An 18,059-nucleotide genomic window follows, 5' to 3' on the forward strand; every position below is an offset into this window, starting at 1 on the left:
ATCACTCTCCTTCTTGGTCAAATAGGCCTTACACAGCCTGGAGGTGTGTTTGGGGTCATTGCCCTGTTGAAAAATAAATGATGGTCCAACTAAACACAAACCGGATGGAATAGCATGCCGCTGCAAGATGCTGTGGTAGCCATGCTGGTTCAGTATGCCTTCAATTTTGAATAAATCCCCAACAGTGTCACCAGCAAAGCACCCACACACCATCACACCTCCTCCTCCATGCTTCACGGTGGGAACCAGGCATGTAGAGTCCATCCGTTCACCTTTTCTGCGTCGCACAAAGACACGGTGGTTGGAACCAAAGATCTCAAATTTGGACTCATCAGACCAAAACACAGATTTCCACTGGTCTAATGTCCATTCCTTGTGTTCTTTAGCCCAAACTTGTCTCTTCTGCTTGTTGCCTGTCCTTAGCAGTGGTTTCCTAGCACCTATTTTACCATGAAGGCCTGCTGCACAAAGTCTCCTCTTAACAGTTGTTGAAGAGATGTGTCTGCTGCTAGAACTCTGTGTGGCATTGACCTGGTCTCTAATCTGAGCTGCTGTTAACCTGCGATTTCTGAGGCTGGTGACTCGGATAAACTTATCCTCAGAAGCAGAGGTGACTCTTGGTCTTCCTTTCCTGGGGCGGATCTCATGTGAGCCAGTTTCTTTGTAGCGCTTGATGGTTTTTGCAACTGCACTTGGGGACACTTTCAAAGTTTGCCCAATTTTTCGCACTGACTGAGCTTCATTTCTTAAAGTAATGATGGCCACTCGTTTTTCTTTACTTAGCTGCTTTTTTCTTGCCATAATACAAATTCTAACAGTATATTCAGTAGGACTATCAGCTGTGTATCCACCAGACTTCTGCACAACACAACTGATGGTCCCAACCCCATTTATAAGGCAAGAAATCCCACTTATTAAACCTGACAGGGCACACCTGTGAAGTGAAGACCATTTCCGGTGGAGACCTCTTGAAGCTCATCAAGAGAATGCCAAGAGTGTGCAATGCAGTCATCAAAGCAAAAGGTGGCTACTTTGAAGAACCTAGAATATAAGACATATTTTCAGTTGTTTCACACTTTTTTGTTAAATATATAATTCCACATGTGTTAATTCATAGTTTTGATGCCTTCAGTGTGAATGTACAATTTTCATAGTCATGTAAATACAGAAAAATCTTTAAATGAGAAGGTGTGTCCAAACTTTTGGTCTGTACTGTATATATATATATATATATATATATATATATATATATATATATATATATATATATATATATATAAAATATATATATTTAAATAAACACATATATAAATAAAGTTTTATATATAAAATTGTTCATAAAAGTCACCAAAATGAATCTCATGGAATAATATTTATATATATTATACCACAGTATTTCTTTTGGTAACTTTTATAAAAAGTTTTGTACTTTTTCGTGCTGTTCACTTCACAAAAGTTTCCATTTTTATCAGAGATTAGATCAAAGATGAGACATTTTGGTTGACATCTAAGGCTCCTGGGCCCCAGTGCAAAATTTGGAAAAGGGTCCCCTCCTACCATTTAGAGTACTGGTGTCTTCTTTATGTGGCTTGTCATCACAGGAAGACATTGCATTGTCAAGCACAGTGTATAGCACCCCACAATTCAACTATTTGGATGTTGAATGGTGTTTGTGTCTTTATAGAGTCAAATTAAAGGGGTGTTTTTTGTCCCAAGCATCTATCACCTAAACACTGGAAGCTAGACCAGTGGACTCCAAACACTAGGACCCCCACAATCAACAGTCCCAGTCACCCAGAAGGCAGGAAAAGGAGCTAAGGTTGAGCATGTACCCTGACATTCCGTTCAAACATTTTTGGCTGGAGTACCCCTTTAAAGTAAAAAATTCACAGTGCTGCTAAAATCTTGTAAAAGTTTTCTAACATCTACTTAGAATCACAGTTAAAAAAATGGGTTTCTTAGAAGCATTTTCACTTCTAAACGATCAATTAGGTGAATATCTTGTGTCCTGGGATCACACAGATACGTCCTTGACTCTTCTGCACAGATATTTTGCTGAACGTCTTCTTGGCTATCGCTGTGGACAATCTGGCTGACGGAGACAATATTAACAGCAAAGACAAGAAGTGAGAATAATGCCACGATACTAAACCTTCAAAATAGATTAGGGCCTTTGCATGGACACTCGTAAATTGGAGTTATTGCTCAAGCATCCAGTCCAAATAAATTTCATTTTTTTTCTTTCAGTGTATGCTGGAATAAAAAATGATTTGATTAATTGTTATTAGAAACATCTTCACATATAGGAAGCATGTTTTCAGTAGGCCAGATTTTCGGTGCGGATTCTGTATTGTAGATCTGCCGCCGTTTGCCGTTCAATACAAGTGGATAGCAGTTTTTTAAAGCCCCATTCTCACTTAGAGGAAAAATCTGCACGGAAATTGGAGCATGCTGCAGGTTTTACTATTTGCAATGTACAGTGTAAATCTACCTATAAACCTATCCACATATGCAGATTTTTCTGCCATTTTTTATGGATTTTCCACACTTCGAAAATTATCTGACAGTTCCCGGGGCTAATGCATATCTCTTAAGCCCTCATTCCGACGTCCGTTTTTTTTTTCCCATATGCAAAAAAGGACTGATTTCCATAAATTTGCAGGATCAGATGTTCATTAATGCGCCGTCCGCCTTTCTGTTTTTACCATAAGTGTTTCATCCGTTCTTCTCGTATGAAAAAAAAATGTCCAAAGTTCTCCTACCTACCAAGCAGTAAAAAATGGGCAGCACTCAGATGAAACACTGGTGGCATCCGTATGCTGTTTCTTTTATTCATGGATCCATTGATTTTAATGGGCAATTTTGATCCTATAAAAAAAACAGACATGTCTTTGTTTTTGTTTGTTAAAACACTGCTCACAAAAAACACGGACACGTGAACTGCTACATAGAATATGCATTTTCTATCGGTGAAAAACACACATAGGGCTTCAGGCCACATTCAGACGACCATGAATCACGTACGAGTTCTTTCAGTGATTTTCCTGGATACAACAAGTACCCATTAAAGTCTATGGTGCTGTTCACTTGTCCAGATTTTTTTTGTAGACCGTGCAAAAAAAATCACAGAGGCATGTCCGTTTTTGATCGGAGTCAAGGATCAAAATGACTCATGCAAGCCTATGTGTCAGTGAAAATGACAGGTCACGGATTAACGTTCACTAGGAGAGGATTTGTAATTTTTTTTCCATACGTAAAAATTACTGATGGTAAAGACTGATGCACGGACCAAATACTGATGAAACTCGAATCCAAAACTCTGATGAAACCTGGACAGTTTTTCGCATACGTGAAAAATCACTGACATCTGAACGAGGCCTTAGTGTCAGAGTTAGGAGACTTGTAATGATACCTCTATTTGTCATTGCTTTCAGGGAAGATAATAAGTCGGAGAAAAAAGAGGAAGACGGCACGATCAAGGTAATTCTTGCTTTTTTGTATCCTTATTTCGAAAATATGGCTGGTCTTTTTTTTTTGCCAAAAAAATGTGCCGATCGTATCATTGGGTAGCACTTGGTTTTGCCATTTACTTTCACAGAACTTTGTTGCAATACCAGAACCAGCCCAAAGGCAAGAGTGGCGCTGTTTAATAAAAAAGGAAAACATATTTTTCTCATCTCTAACATCCATTTAGAAAAAAAAAAACTGTTGTCCTAAATGTTCATCCAGCAGGTTCCTTCTGAAGGAGATCAAGAGGAAGAAGAAGGATGTGAAGAATGTAAGTAGATCTCACATTACTGTCATGTATTGATGGTTACATTTTTTTGGGATTCGTTACAGCAATTTCAAAATGTCTCTTCTTGTCCCCCCTTCCAGCGGTCGAAGAAGAGGCAGAGGAAGAGGAAGAGGGAAGTCTACCCGATTCTCATATGGATAAACTTGCAGAGTTTGCCCCAAAGGAGAAAGTTCTTCCAATACCAGAGGGCAGTGCCTTCTTCATCCTGAGCAACACCAACCTGTGAGAGTCTTTCTAGTTGTGTGTCGTTGAGATCACTTTCCTATGGCGTGACTGTAGTATGGGGCTGTGAGAACCTGATTGATTCATTTGGGCTAATACAACTGTAAGGTGCCGGAGCGAGGTAGTCGTGGGCGAGCTGCTGCTCCTGCTCGCTCTGGCACCCTACAGACAAAACGTGTTCCCGTCCCGGTGTGCTGGTTTGTGTGGGGTGCATCACATTTACTTCTGGCCTATAGGCCTCCACTGGCTCCAGGCTTTCCTCTGCCAGAGCCTTTGCAGCAAACAATCCAGGAGACACTGGATTCATAAAAACAATCAAACTTTTACTTGACAGCTTGTAGTATTTACAATCAGGCATATAGGATAGGGCCCAATGGGTTACGGTCTTTCCCATAGTTACCGGACATAACTTCAGCCCTGGTTCTCAATATTGGTAGAGCATCCCTCTTTCTAACTTCCCTAGCACTAGGAATTCTTCTCCACCACTAGCTGTGCACCTGGATTCCATCAGCCTCCACTTCTGAGAGTTTGAGTTCCGCTTTGCAGGCGGAGTGCGCCCAAGGGCCCCGACGTCCGTCTCAACGTTCCCAGGCAGACAGACGAATTCGCACGGAAGGGTTCTTTGGCAATCCACTGCCCAAAGTAACAGGCTCACATTGTCCCTAGCAGCCTATTGCCTATGACCACTGCTGTCACTTCTCCTTACTTCTCTGAAATGAATTTACACTTCCTGAACTTGGCACTAACTCTCAGTTCCCCCTCCAAAAATCTGAGCTGGCCTTAACCCTCACACTGCCTCTGTGCCTGCTGTATTATTGGGCAGACTTCACCTTTCACCTGCATTCTAGACAGTGACATCTTGTGACCGTTAGTTAGTTAGTTAGTTAGTTAGTTAGTTAGTTAGTTACTGCCACCCACGGGGAAATTAACACTTATCACAAGGAAACATATCAGGAACAAAACATTATTCACATTCTACATATTCTATACCTCAGTAGCATTGATGTCTTCAGGGGCGAACACGGCAGCTGGTCCATCTCCTTACACAACCATCTTCATAATTTATTTACCACTTTTGTCACAATAACCATAAAGTGCATACCACTTGAGAATTACAGTATTCAAACACTACTATCAATGTTAGAAAGTCTGCAGGTCGGGTGGGAGTTGGGGGGAAATTTGAAAGGATGTGATTGTCAACTTACTTCTTCATGTTGAAAATGTTTAAATAAAAATTATTTGATTTAAAAAAAGAAAGTCTGCTGGTCAGTAGCACCACCCCGACGCCGCCATTTCTCATTTAAAGATTTTTCTGTATTTTCATGACTATGAAAATTGTACATTCACACTGAAGGCATCAAAACTATGAATTAACACATGTGGAATTATATACTTAAAAAAAAAGTGTGAAACAACTGAAATATGTCTTATATTCTAGGTTCTTCAAAGTAGCCACCTTTTGCTTTGATGACTTCTTTGCACACTCTTGGTATTCTCTTGATGAGCTTCAAGAGGTAGTCACCGGAAATGGTCTTCCAACAATCTTGAAGGAGTTCCCAGAGATGCTTAGCACTTGTTGGCCCTTTTGGCTTCACTCTGCGGTCCAGCTCACCCCAAACCATCTCGATTGGGTTCAGGTCCGGTGACTGTGGAGGCCAGGTCATCTGGCGTAGCACCCCATCACTCTCCTTCTTGGTCAAATAGCCCTTACACAGCCTGGAGGTGTGTTTGGGGTCATTGTCCTGTTGAAAAATAAATGATGGTCCAACTAAACGCAAACCGGATGGAATAGCATGCCGCTGCAAGATGCTGTGGTAGCCATGCTGGTTCAGTATGCCTTCAATTTTGAATAAATCCCCAACAGTGTCACCAGCAAAGCCCCCCCACACCATCATACCTCCTGCTCCATGCTTCAGGGTGGGAACCAGGCATGTAGAGTCCATCCGTTCACCTTTTCTGCGTCGCACAAAGACACGGTGGTTGGAAACAAAGATCTCAAATTTGGACTCATCAGACCAAAGCACAGATTTCCACTGGTCTAATGTCCGTTCCTTGTGTTCTTTAGCCCAAACAAGTCTCTTCTGCTTGTTGCCTGTCCTTAGCAGTGGTTTCCTAGCAGCTATTTTACCATGAAGGCCTGCTGCACAAAGTCTCCTCTTAACAGTTGTTGTAGAGATGTGTCTGCTGCTAGAACTCTGTGTGGCACAGACCTGGTCTCTAATCTGAGCTGCTGTTAACCTGCAATTTCTGAGGCTGGTGACTCGGATAAACTTATCCTCAGAAGCAGAGGTGACTCTTGGTCTTCCTTTCCTGGGGCGGTCCTCATGTGAGCCAGTTTCTTTGTAGCGCTTGATGGTTTTTGCAACTGCACTTGGGGACACTTTCAAAGTTTGCCCAATTTTTCGGACTGACTGACCTTCATTTCTTAAAGTAATGATGGCCACTCGTTTTTCTTTACTTAGCTGCTTTTTTCTTGCCATAATACAAATTCTAACAGTCTATTCAGTAGGACTATCAGCTGTGTATCCACCAGACTTCTGCACAACACAACTGATGGTCCCAACCCCATTTATAAGGCGATAAATCCCGCTTATTAAGCCTGACAGGGCACACCTGTGAAGTGAAAACCATTTCCGGTGACTACCTCTTGAAGCTCATCAAGAGAATGCCAAGAGTGTGCAAAGCAGTCATCAAACCAAAAGGTGGCTACTTTGAAGAACCTAGAATATAAGACATATTTTCAGTTGTTTCACACTTTTTTGTTAATGTACAATTTTCATAGTCATGAAAATACAGAAAAATCTTTAAATGAGAAGGTGTGTCCAAACTTTTGGTCTTTACTGTATATATACCCCATCCTGGTATAAGTCCCTTATCCTGGGCCCCAGCCTGATATATATACCCCATCCTGGTATATTCCCCGTTCTGTCGCTGTTCTTTAATGTATAGAAAAAAATAAACCATTGTACTCACCACTTGCGTATATAGAAGTCATGGGGCCACATAGCAGAAGTATAATGCACTCCTTATAGTCCTCAATATAGTATAATTCACACCCCATAGTCCTCCATATAGTATAATGCACCCCCCATAGTCCTCCATATAGTATAGTGCACCCCCATAATCATCCATACAGTAAAATGCACCCCACATAGTCCTTCATATAGCATAATGCATCCCCCATAGTCATCCATATAGTATAATGCACCTCTATATATAATGCACAGCCCATAGTCCTCCATATTAGTATAATACACAGCCCATACCCTTCATATAATATAATGCACAGCCCATAGTCATCCGTGCATTAAAATACACAGCCCATAGTTATCCATGTAGTATAATGCACAGCCCATAGTCATCCATGTAGTATAATGCACAGCCAATAGTCCTCCATGTAGTATAATGCACAGCCCATAGTCATCCATGTAGTATAATGCACAGCCCATAGTCCTCCATATAGTATAATGCACAGCCCATAGTCATCCATGTAGTATAATGCACAGCCCATAGTCCTCCATATAGTATAATGCACAGCCCATAGTCATCCATGTAGTATAATGCACAGCCCATAGCCATTCATGTAGTATAATGCACAGCCCATAGTCTTCCATATAGTATAATTCACAGCCCATAATCCTCCATATAATATAATGCACAGCCCATAGTCCTCCATATAGTATAATGCACAGCCCATAGTCCTCCATATAGTATAATGCACAGGTCATAGTCCTCCATATAGTATAATGCACAGCCCATAGTCATCTATGTAGTAGTATGGCCACCGTGTACTCACTAATTCAAAATAAATTAATATTCATCACCCCCCATCCACTCCCCCACCATGTGTCGTCGTCCTCTTCTGAAGCCGGCACCTGACTTCAGCATGCAAGCTACAGGAGCAAATAACGTCACTGCCATGCACCCCTGGTTACCTACACGCCGACATCAGCTGCTGGTCTTTGATTGGGCTACAGCATATATTGCTGAACACGGACCCGACAAGTCGATGTGCCACAATACACTTCAGCTGAATGTGCATCTGAGGACGCACATCCAGCTGAAGTTATTGCTGGCGTCAGCAGGCCCCTCACCCGCCTGGCCCGGTCGCAGCGGCGACCGCGGTAGTTACACCCCTGTATCCAGTAGTCCAAGGAACGATGTGCTAAGAAGGTCTTTGGTTTTTGTAGAGACTTTGTAAAAAAGTACTTTTCAAATTGTAAGGTGCTATTAGGGTACCCCATAGCTGTTAGAAAAAGAAAAATGTTGTAGGAATGTTAGAATCTTTTACTCCAGTTCTCGATGAGGCGCAGCATACCCCCCAAATTCAGCAGGGCAGTCACACTGTTCTGGTAAATTTATCAGATGAGCAATGGTTTCTTCATCATTTTATGCCATTTCTGGTCATTAGGTTATTTTTTTCTAGTCCTCAAAAAAAGCTTGTAGCAAAAGAGACACGAGAGAGGTGAAGAAAGGATGCACTGACTGTGGATACAGTGGCTGTTATGGGGTACTAGATATTCTATGGATGGTTTTGGAGACCCTGTGGCTTTAACTGGGAACACTGGTGCAATTCTACTAGTTCTTCTCTCTGGGTGAGTGTAGACCACTAGTGAGGTCCAAGGCTGGAGAGGCCTGGACAGAAAAGACTGCAAAGCAGTGCTGTAGTGTAGGGTGAATGAACGAGAACCCTCCTAGAGTAGAGTCAATCTTCTTGCATTGGGAATCTTTAAAAAGCTGCCCAACAATTTACCATCTCTGGGCTCATGATTCAGACACTCAGAAATTGTGGAGAACAAAGGACAATATCTATAGTGGTGGCCAAAAGTATTGGCACCCCTGCAGTTCTGTCAGATAATACTCAGTTTCTTCCTGAAAATGATTGCAATCACAAATTCTTTGATATTATTATCTTCATTTAATTTGTCTTCAATGAAAAAACACAAAAAGAATTGTCCTAAAGCCAAATTGGATACAATTCCACACCAAACCTAAAAAAGGGGATGGACAAAAGTATTGGCACTGTTTGAAAAATCATGTGATGCTTCTCTAATTGGTGTAATTAACAGCACCTGTAACTTACCTGTGGCACCTAACAGGTGTTGGCAATAACTAAATCACACTTGCAGCCAGTTAACATGGATTAAAGTTGACTCAACCTCTGTCCTGTGTCCTTGTGTGTACCACATTGAGCATGGAGAAAAGAAAGAAGACCAAAGAACTGTCTGAGGACTTGAGAAATCAAATTGTAAGGAAGCATGAGCAATCTCAAGGCTACAAGTCCATCTCCAAAGACCTGAATGTTCCTGTGTCTTCCGTGCGCAGTGTCATCAAGAAGTTTAAAGCCCATGGCACTGTGGCTAACCTCCCTAGATGTGGACGGAAAAGAAAAATTGACGAAAGATTTCAACGCAAGATTGTGTGGATGGTGGATAAAGAACCTCGACTAACATCCAAATAAGTTCAAGCTGCCCTGCAGTCCGAGGGTACAACAGTGTCAACCCGTACTATCCGTCGGCGTCTGAATGAAAAGGGACTGTATGGTAGGATACCCAGGAAGACCCCACTTCTTACCCCGAGACATAAAAAAGCCAGGCTGGAGTTTGCCAAAACTTACCTGAGAAAGCCTAAAACGTTTTGGAAGAATATTCTCTGGTCAGATGAGACAAAAGTAGAGCTTTTTGGGAAAAAGCATCAACATAGAGTGTACAGGAAAAAAAAAGAGGCATTCAAAGAAAAGAACACGGTCCCTACAGTCAAACATGGCGGAGGTTCCCTGATGTTTTGGGGTTGCTTTGCTGCCTCTGGCACTGGACTGCTTGACCGTGTGCATGGCATTATGAAGTCTGAAGACTACCAACAAGTTTTGCAGCATAATGTAGGGCCCAATGTGAGAAAGCTGGGTCTCCCTCAGAGGTCATGGGTCTTCCAGCAGGACAATGACCCAAAGCACACTTCCAAAAGCACTATAAAATGGTTTGAGAGGAAGCACTGGAGACTTCTAAGGTGGCCAGCAATGAGTCCAGACCTGAATCCCATAGAACACCTGTGGAGAGATCGCAAAATGGCAGTTTGGAGAAGGCACCCTTCAAATATCAGGGACCTGGAGCAGTTTGCCAAAGAAGAATGGTCTATAATTCCAGCAGAGCATTGTAAGAAACTCATTGATGGTTACCGGAAGCGGTTGTTCGCAGTTATTTTGGCTAAAAGTTGTGCAACCAAGTATTAGGCTGAGGGTGCCAATACTTTTGTCTGGCCCATTTTTGGAGTTTTGTGTGAAATGATCAATGATTTGATTTTTGCTTCATTCTCTTTTGGTTTTTTTCCTTGCAAGCAAATTAAATGAAGATAATAAGACCAAAGAATTTGTGATTGGAATCATTTTCAGGAAGAAACTGAGTATTATCTGACAGAATTGCAGGGGTGCCAATACTTTTGGCCACCACTGTATGTGATAGACACTATCTCATTAACATAGATCGGTCTGATATACCAAGAGATGTTCATCCATAGTGTACTATCACAGACCAAGATACGTCTTCTTGCATTTTGTATTAGCAATAATAAATTAATACGTTCCCTCTTTTTACATGGCATTTCGGTTCATTTTCACCCTTCTATTCCAGGCTCAGAGTTGGTTGTCATCGATTGATTCACCACCATATTTTCACCAATCTCATCCTGGTCTTCATCATTCTAAGCAGCATCTCCCTGGCTGCAGAAGATCCAATACGTGCCCACTCCTTCCGGAATCATGTGAGTACCGTGAAGATGGATCAAGACATAAAAAGATGGCATATTTTTGATCTTATCTGTGTGCCATTTCTGAAGTATCGTTTGGGGGTGTTTTTTGTTGTTGCAGATTTTGGGTTATTTCGACTATGCTTTCACCTCCATCTTCACAGTGGAGATCCTACTGAAGGTAGGTACATTCTCTTGTAATCTTAAAGCTGCTTTTCCATTGAAATATCAGCGTTAAATAACATTCTTAACGCTTGTTTGACAATTATTTTTCTGTGTAAACAGGCGGCCGATCACCCCATGAACGAGCAAAACGTTCAGCGGGAAAAAAATCATCGTTCTTGGCAGTGCATAGTCCTGCGTCATCAGGACTCGCGCTGCCGAAACCTATGGTAGCCTATGTGCATTGAGAAATCTATTAGTGCACATCGTTTACTTTGATCTGCCTGTGTAAACAGGCTGTTAAACAACTGCTAATTGCTAAAGGTTTATCGAGAAAATACAACTGCACTCTGAAATGCTATAATATGCAAACATTGAATATATGAAATTGGAACTGTATTCCTGCTATAGAAAATGTTACAAAATAAAGGTACTTAGCGCACAATTTGGCAAATTCGTGAGAGCCCATCAGCTGCGGCAAGGTGTACCCTATCAAAGCATTGCCACGGCTGATGGGCTCTTATGAATAGGCAAAATTGTGCGCTAAGTACCATCATTTTTTTAACATATTTTCTATAGCAGTAATGCAGTTCCAATTTAATATATTCATTGTTTGCATATTATAGCATTTTGAAGTGCAGCTGTAATTCCTTGCTTATATTGAATAGTCGTGATGGCTTGCACTTGTTCACACTTACCTTATTCTGTTTTGCGGTGATGGTCAGTTTTTTGAGTTTTGTGGTAAAGGTTTACTGAATGGAAGTCATGACGTGCCACCAGTCGGACCCTTACGTGGATGAGAATACACTTTTAAGGTTTTGACTCAAGGTGGCCATACTGTATAGCCATCAGCTATTCCTCCAAACCTTGACCATATATATACATGCATGCTCAGGTGACCGAGCATGACAAGTCTATAGTATATTTATCCACCATAGGGCCCAAAAGCCTAGGGGTCTTTGCATCTGCCACTGACACTATGTAGAGTAATCGGCTATTAACTTGAAGCCATAGCGAAACGTACAGCTAATCTTACTACAGGACACTGATCGTTCTTACATTAAGAGTTTCCACTGCAATGTTTTAATTTTCGTCTTCATCATTTATTTTTACATTTAATTATCAGTCGTATAATGTGCCCGCTCTTCCTTACCCCTTGTGTCTCCTCCAGATGATTTCTTATGGTGCCTTTCTGCACAAAGGCTCTTTCTGCAGAAACTGGTTCAACCTCCTGGATCTGCTTGTTGTCAGCGTGTCTCTCATCTCTTTTGGGATTCAGTAAGTCAGGAACACTTTCTTCTTTCCTCATTCATTCTCCAGAGGACAGGATCAAACACAAGCAAAATGGACACAAAACAGCAATGTCATTTTAGGGACTCGGGAGATATGCATTCAAAATGAGCTCTGATATTTCATAGTGATACATGTGAGAAGATTAGATTTGTAAGGTCTGTGATCTCTGACCAGCGCTGAAACTCCTTCGACACTACTCATACTATTCTGTTACTGGAAATGTGACATTAAAAGTACACTGTAGACAGCTGCCGGCTGAACAGACATTCCTTATGGCTCACCGTAAACATGCATGCTTGGCTTGGTTGAGCTTGCATGTTTGTCTTACAAAAAACAGTAACATCTTCCCTTTAATAGGGAGAAGGAAGATTCAGCTGGCGGCTTATCTCAGTTGAGAATAAAAGGATCTGGTATGCTCTGGAAAAAAACTGAATTATGTTCATTTCTGCAGCTCAAGTGCCATCTCTGTTGTAAAGATTCTCCGTGTACTGAGAGTGCTACGTCCGCTGAGAGCCATTAATCGAGCCAAAGGGCTGAAGGTAAAACCGTTTATACAAAAAAAAAAATCACTTTTATTCATGAACTTTTGTATCATTAAAGAGAACCTATCAGGGGCACAAGGCAGGGGTGCCCGCTGTCCCCGCTATTGTTTGCGGTGGCTGTGGAGCCCCTGGCGGCCAAAATAAGAGCTGAGAGAGGAGTGGTCGGATTTAAATTTGGGAGGCTGGAAGAAAAAATATCACTGTATGCCGATGACATCCTGTTATTTCTGGAAAATGCAGGAGAGACATTGGGGTGCACGATGGATGTAATTAAACAATTTGGGAGCATTTCGGGACTGGAGATAAACTGGCACAAGTCTTATGTCATGGCTGTAGATAGACCAATAAAAGTGGAGGAGATAGATGAGAGGGGGAAGCAGCTCCAGCTGGTTTCACAATTTAAATACCTTGGGATATGGGTGGCGCTTCCATTGACACGATTCACGGATCTGAATTTAGTTCCTCTGCTAGAGAAATTTAAAAAGAAAATAGGCGCATGGTGCCAATTGGCTTTGACGGTGACGGGTAGAACTAACCTGATTAAGATGGTCCTTATGCCACAACTAATGTACGTTTTGCACAACTCACCGATATGGCTACCAAAAAAACGGTTTCAGGGTATTGATTCTATCTTCAGATCCTTGATATGGGGCAAGAGGCAGGCAAGGATTAAATTGGGAACGCTGCAAAATGGGAAGGAGGAGGGAGGATTGGCCGCTCCCAATCCCTGGGTTTATTTCTTGGCAGTACAAGGCCAGCATGTCAGGGGATGGAGAGAGCCCGATTGTGGAGGGGCAGCTTGCCGGGTGCTGGTACATGTGTCGGGGAGACGCCCACTGGTCCAGGCGTTAGAGGATGGTACCTTTAAGAAATTGGGAGCAATATATCCTACCTTAGGCTTGACTCAGAAGGTATGGGACACTATTAAAAAGATCAGGGGGGTGGACGGGCTGACTAAGTACTCACCGGTGTTGGGCAATGAACATCTGCCGGAACTTAATAAGCTGTGTCAAATGGGCAATTGGAAGGCGCAAGGAGTGAGATATGTGTGCCAGCTGCAGAGTGGAACGGACCTGAAGACCTTTGAGAAATTGAGAGAAGAATTTGATTTGCCGTTGGTATGGGGATTTCAATACTATAGGCTTCGACATGCTTGGAGGGCACAGTGTGGATTGGGAGACATGACGGTTCAGGGTGACATTGTACTAGACTTTGTGTGTATGAAGGGAGGGACGAGGGGAGTCATATCGAGCTTATATCATAACCTACTGCACTCCTATCTGGGGGGGAATCACCTCATTGCAAAGAGTAAATGGGAAAGGGAGGTGGGTACCCTCACAACAGAACAATGGGAGGCGATTCTAGAATATATCCCGAAGATCTCTTTAAGCGAGCGGGCACGGATTTCCCAATTATACATAATACATAGGACATACAAAACACCGCTGCGCCTGTACAAGGCGGGCTTGAGGGGAGATTCCAATTGCCCTAGATGTGGCACGGACCAGGCCGGACTGCTACACATGCTATGGTCATGCCCACGGTTGGTGGCTTATTGGTTGTTCGTTGTCAGCAAAATTGAGAGGGCTTATACATGTACAATTGACAGAAACCCGGTGCTGTGTGTTTTGGGGGAGGTGGATGGAATACCTGTCTCAGAACATTACAAAGTGGCGATAGCGCGATTGCTATATGTGGCACGCAAACTAATAGCACGAAAATGGACAGATTCGGAACCCCCCACTAGGAGGGAATTTATTGCTCAGACACGTACGGTGATGCATTTAGAGGAAAGCATTTATAGGCGGAGGCATGGAGAGAGAACTTTTGGGAAAATATGGTCCGCATGGATGGCGGTAATATGATTGTCAATGTTCCCAGGTATGCCCAGCATAAGGAGTATTGGCGGGAGGGGGGAGGGGGAGAGGGTTTTGACTGTATTATTACACGTTATGTGAATTGTTATATGTATATTGATAACTGTTTGCTGTTAAAATTTTTGAAACCTAAATAAAAATAATTGGTTTAAAAAAAAAAAAAAAAGAGAACCTATCACGTACAAAAACAAATGCTATTTACTTGCAGATATAGGGTTTAAATGCTGCCTGGCCAATGTACTGAAAATGTGGCTACTAGGAAGAAAGTACTTGTATCCTCCCTGTAGCTGCCGGTTTTTAGTCATAAGGGTTTGCACAGAGTGATTACAGTCAACGCTCATTGTATAGTGAGCACACCCCGTCAGTTTGATTGACAGCTCACTCTGCACAGATGTGCTGCAGAGCAAGCTATCAATAAAAGTGTCGGGGAGTGATTACAGCTGCGCTCACTGTATACTGAGCGATCTGCAGCCATTTTGTGCACGCCCCTATGACTGAAAGCGAGCGTCCACCGGGAACATATAACTTCATTTCTTCGCTATAGACGCGCTTTCAGAAAGGTGGCCAGGCCGCATTTGAACCTTATATTTACAGGTAAATCGCGTTTGTTGTTTTCTTTGCACAACATGGGTTCCCTTTAAAGAAACACTGATCGTAAGAACACTGCACAAAAAACATGACAAATATCTCAATATTTCCTCCCAGAAATCTCTTTTTTTATCTTGTTTGGTTTCATATTAAGTATTAAAAAAAATCCTCTGTTTATTCCAAAAGCTCAGCTATGTCCTCTATCTCCTTCTCCTTGTCCTACATCTAGCTGTAAAACAACTGGCTGCAGCAGGAGCCTCCCCCCACTGTTTAGTTTAGAACAAAAAGTTAGTTATAAGGGTTGTTCTATACACTACATTTAGCATTTATCTGTGGGATTAATGTATGATTGACAGGGGTCCGACTGCTGAGACCTCCACCTATCTTGAGAAACAGGGAGGTCAAAGTATTTGTGTGAGTAAAGTAGTAATGAGCATGAGCAACCATCACTCCATCATGAGTAGAGCAGTGGTTGGATCCTTCTGCCTGTGATCAATGGGGGTGTCAGCAGTCAGATATCCAGCAGTCATACATTAGTCATCTATCCTGTAGATAGGTGACATATATTGTTTATAGGACCACTCCTTTAAGTCAATTTCTAGGTTTAGTGTGTGTTCATCAATATGTCTTCTGTTTTCTCAGCATGTCGTCCAGTGTGTGTTTGTGGCTATCCGCACTATCGGGAACATTATGATCGTCACCACTCTTCTCCAGTTCATGTTTGCCTGCATTGGGGTTCAACTCTTTAAGGTAAAAAATATATATCAGTCTATTTGTACGTATGTATCCACCATAGGGTCAGAGGGAGAACTTGGGGGGGACCTATCGCCCTGTGCTGTATGGGTTTTTCTCCACAGAGTTAGCAGATAAATGTAGGAGAAAGGTGTACGGCTTCTTCCATGCAAAAAATGAGAAAGGGGAGGCAATGTACCTTATTGATGTCCCACTGTCAGCCCCAGTCCCGGGTTTCGGCACCTCCACCAGGCTTTAACACAGGAGAACTTTCTCTCCCCATCTGTGTCGGTGCCATGCTAGCAGGGGGCTGGCTGACTACTCATTTCAAGAGCCTCTTTTTCTGTCTACATACATATCAGGCATTACATACAAGGGGACTGACTTAGCTCTTTGAAATGGGAGAAGTGTTATTTGGATGATCATGCCGTACATGTGAGGTTTCAGCCAATATCTCACTCGACAGACAGTATTCTACCTTGGGCCTTCGCAAACATTTTCCTTGGCTGAAACTGTCCATTTCAGACGATTTTTAATTTTCTATGTATGGTCAGCTTTCCAGACATGACACCTCTTTCTGCAGGGCAAGTTCTACAGCTGCACGGATGAAGCCAAGCATGGTCCAGAGGAGTGCAAGTAAGGGCCTGTCATCAATATTAGGAGCTTTAATAGATGCATTCATAAACCTACATTGATTATTAACATTATCTCTTGCTATATGAGGGATGAATTGTGTAACATTTTGCACTATTCTAACCAATAAAGAAAAAAAAACTTTATAGACCCATTACAAGTCAGTTGGTGAAAACGGTATCACAATGGCTCCATCATGGAGTCTGTAAAAAACAGAATTGGTGATATCAGTGTGAACTGTGACACTCTTGTATCCACAATTTCTATATACCATAAACATACAGATACATAAAACCAGATTATTAAATGTATGCATTTTTCCTACCGCAGGGGCACATTCATAGTGTACAAGGAGGGGGATGTCACCCACCCAACGGTGCGAGAGAGAATCTGGCACAACAGCGACTTCAATTTTGACAACGTCCTGTCTGGAATGATGGCTCTTTTCACTGTCTCCACCTTTGAGGGCTGGCCAGCGTGAGTCAATGCGAGATAAACTGTCTTGTACCTGTGTATATTGTGAAACAGATCCTATTTGCCTCTATATATAGCAAAGAGCCTCCTAAAAAATAACATAAAAATACTCAAATTTTTGCTTCGGATCCCATAGATTAACATGTAAAGGGAATCTGTCAGTAGGTATTTGCTATGTAATTCAAGAGTAGCATAATATAGGGCAAGAGAGCCTGATTAACCACTTCGCGCCAGAGCCTGTTTTTGCCTTCGTGACCGGGCCAATTTTTTCAATTCTGACCACTGTCACTTTATGAAGTAATTACTCTGGAACGCTTCAACGTATTCCCCTGATTCTGAGATTGTTTTTTTGTGACATATTGTACTTCTTGGTAGTGGTAAAATTTCTTCCATATAACTTGCGTTTATTTGTGAAAAAATCGGAAATTTGGCGAAAATTTAGAAAATTTTGCAATTTTCAAACTTTGAATTTTCATGCCCTTAAATCATAGAGATATGTCACACAAAATAGTTAATAAATAACATTTCCCACATGTCTACTTTACATCAGCACAATTTTGGAACCAAAATTTTTTTTTGTTAGGGAGCTATAAGGGTTAAAAGTTGACCAGCGATTTCTCATTTTTCCAACAAAATTTACAAAAACATTTTTTTAGGGACCACATCATATTTGAAGTCACTTTGAGGGGTCTTTATGACAGAAAATACCCAAAAGTGACACCATTCTAAAAACTGCACCCCTCAAGGTGCTCAAAACCACATTCAAGAACTTTATTAACCCTTCAGGTGCTTCACAGGAATTTTTGGAATGTGGAAAAAAAAAATTAACATTTAACTTTTTTCACAAAAATGTTACTTTAGACCCAATTTTTTTTATTTTCACAGGGGTAACAGGAAAAAATGGACCCCAAATTTTTTTGTGCAATTTCTCTTGAGCGTGCTGATACCCCATATGTGAGGGAAAACCACTGTTTGGGCGCACTGCAGGGTTCGGAAGGG

The 18,059-nt window shown here is 41.9% G+C and overlaps 1 protein-coding gene across 1 annotated transcript in view; it reads left to right on the forward strand.

Annotated features, from left to right (window-relative positions):
• CACNA1F (calcium voltage-gated channel subunit alpha1 F) overlaps nucleotides 1-18,059 on the forward strand; it is a 120,527-nt gene that overhangs the window by 68,029 nt on the left and 34,439 nt on the right. The window contains exons 16-26 of the mRNA XM_073642341.1: nucleotides 2,048-2,126; nucleotides 3,435-3,480; nucleotides 3,733-3,769; nucleotides 3,877-4,018; nucleotides 10,645-10,774; nucleotides 10,881-10,940; nucleotides 12,093-12,199; nucleotides 12,666-12,753; nucleotides 15,864-15,971; nucleotides 16,537-16,589; nucleotides 16,917-17,063. Of these exons, the coding sequence (XP_073498442.1) occupies nucleotides 2,048-2,126; nucleotides 3,435-3,480; nucleotides 3,733-3,769; nucleotides 3,877-4,018; nucleotides 10,645-10,774; nucleotides 10,881-10,940; nucleotides 12,093-12,199; nucleotides 12,666-12,753; nucleotides 15,864-15,971; nucleotides 16,537-16,589; nucleotides 16,917-17,063 (997 nt within the window). The remainder of the gene's footprint in view (nucleotides 1-2,047; nucleotides 2,127-3,434; nucleotides 3,481-3,732; nucleotides 3,770-3,876; nucleotides 4,019-10,644; nucleotides 10,775-10,880; nucleotides 10,941-12,092; nucleotides 12,200-12,665; nucleotides 12,754-15,863; nucleotides 15,972-16,536; nucleotides 16,590-16,916; nucleotides 17,064-18,059) is intronic.

Source organism: Phyllobates terribilis, unplaced genomic scaffold (assembly GCF_046119375.1).
Source record: "Phyllobates terribilis strain yellow unplaced genomic scaffold, ASM4611937v1 Scaffold_7__3_contigs__length_470593459, whole genome shotgun sequence".
In the NCBI taxonomy this organism is placed as follows: domain Eukaryota; kingdom Metazoa; phylum Chordata; class Amphibia; order Anura; family Dendrobatidae; genus Phyllobates; species Phyllobates terribilis.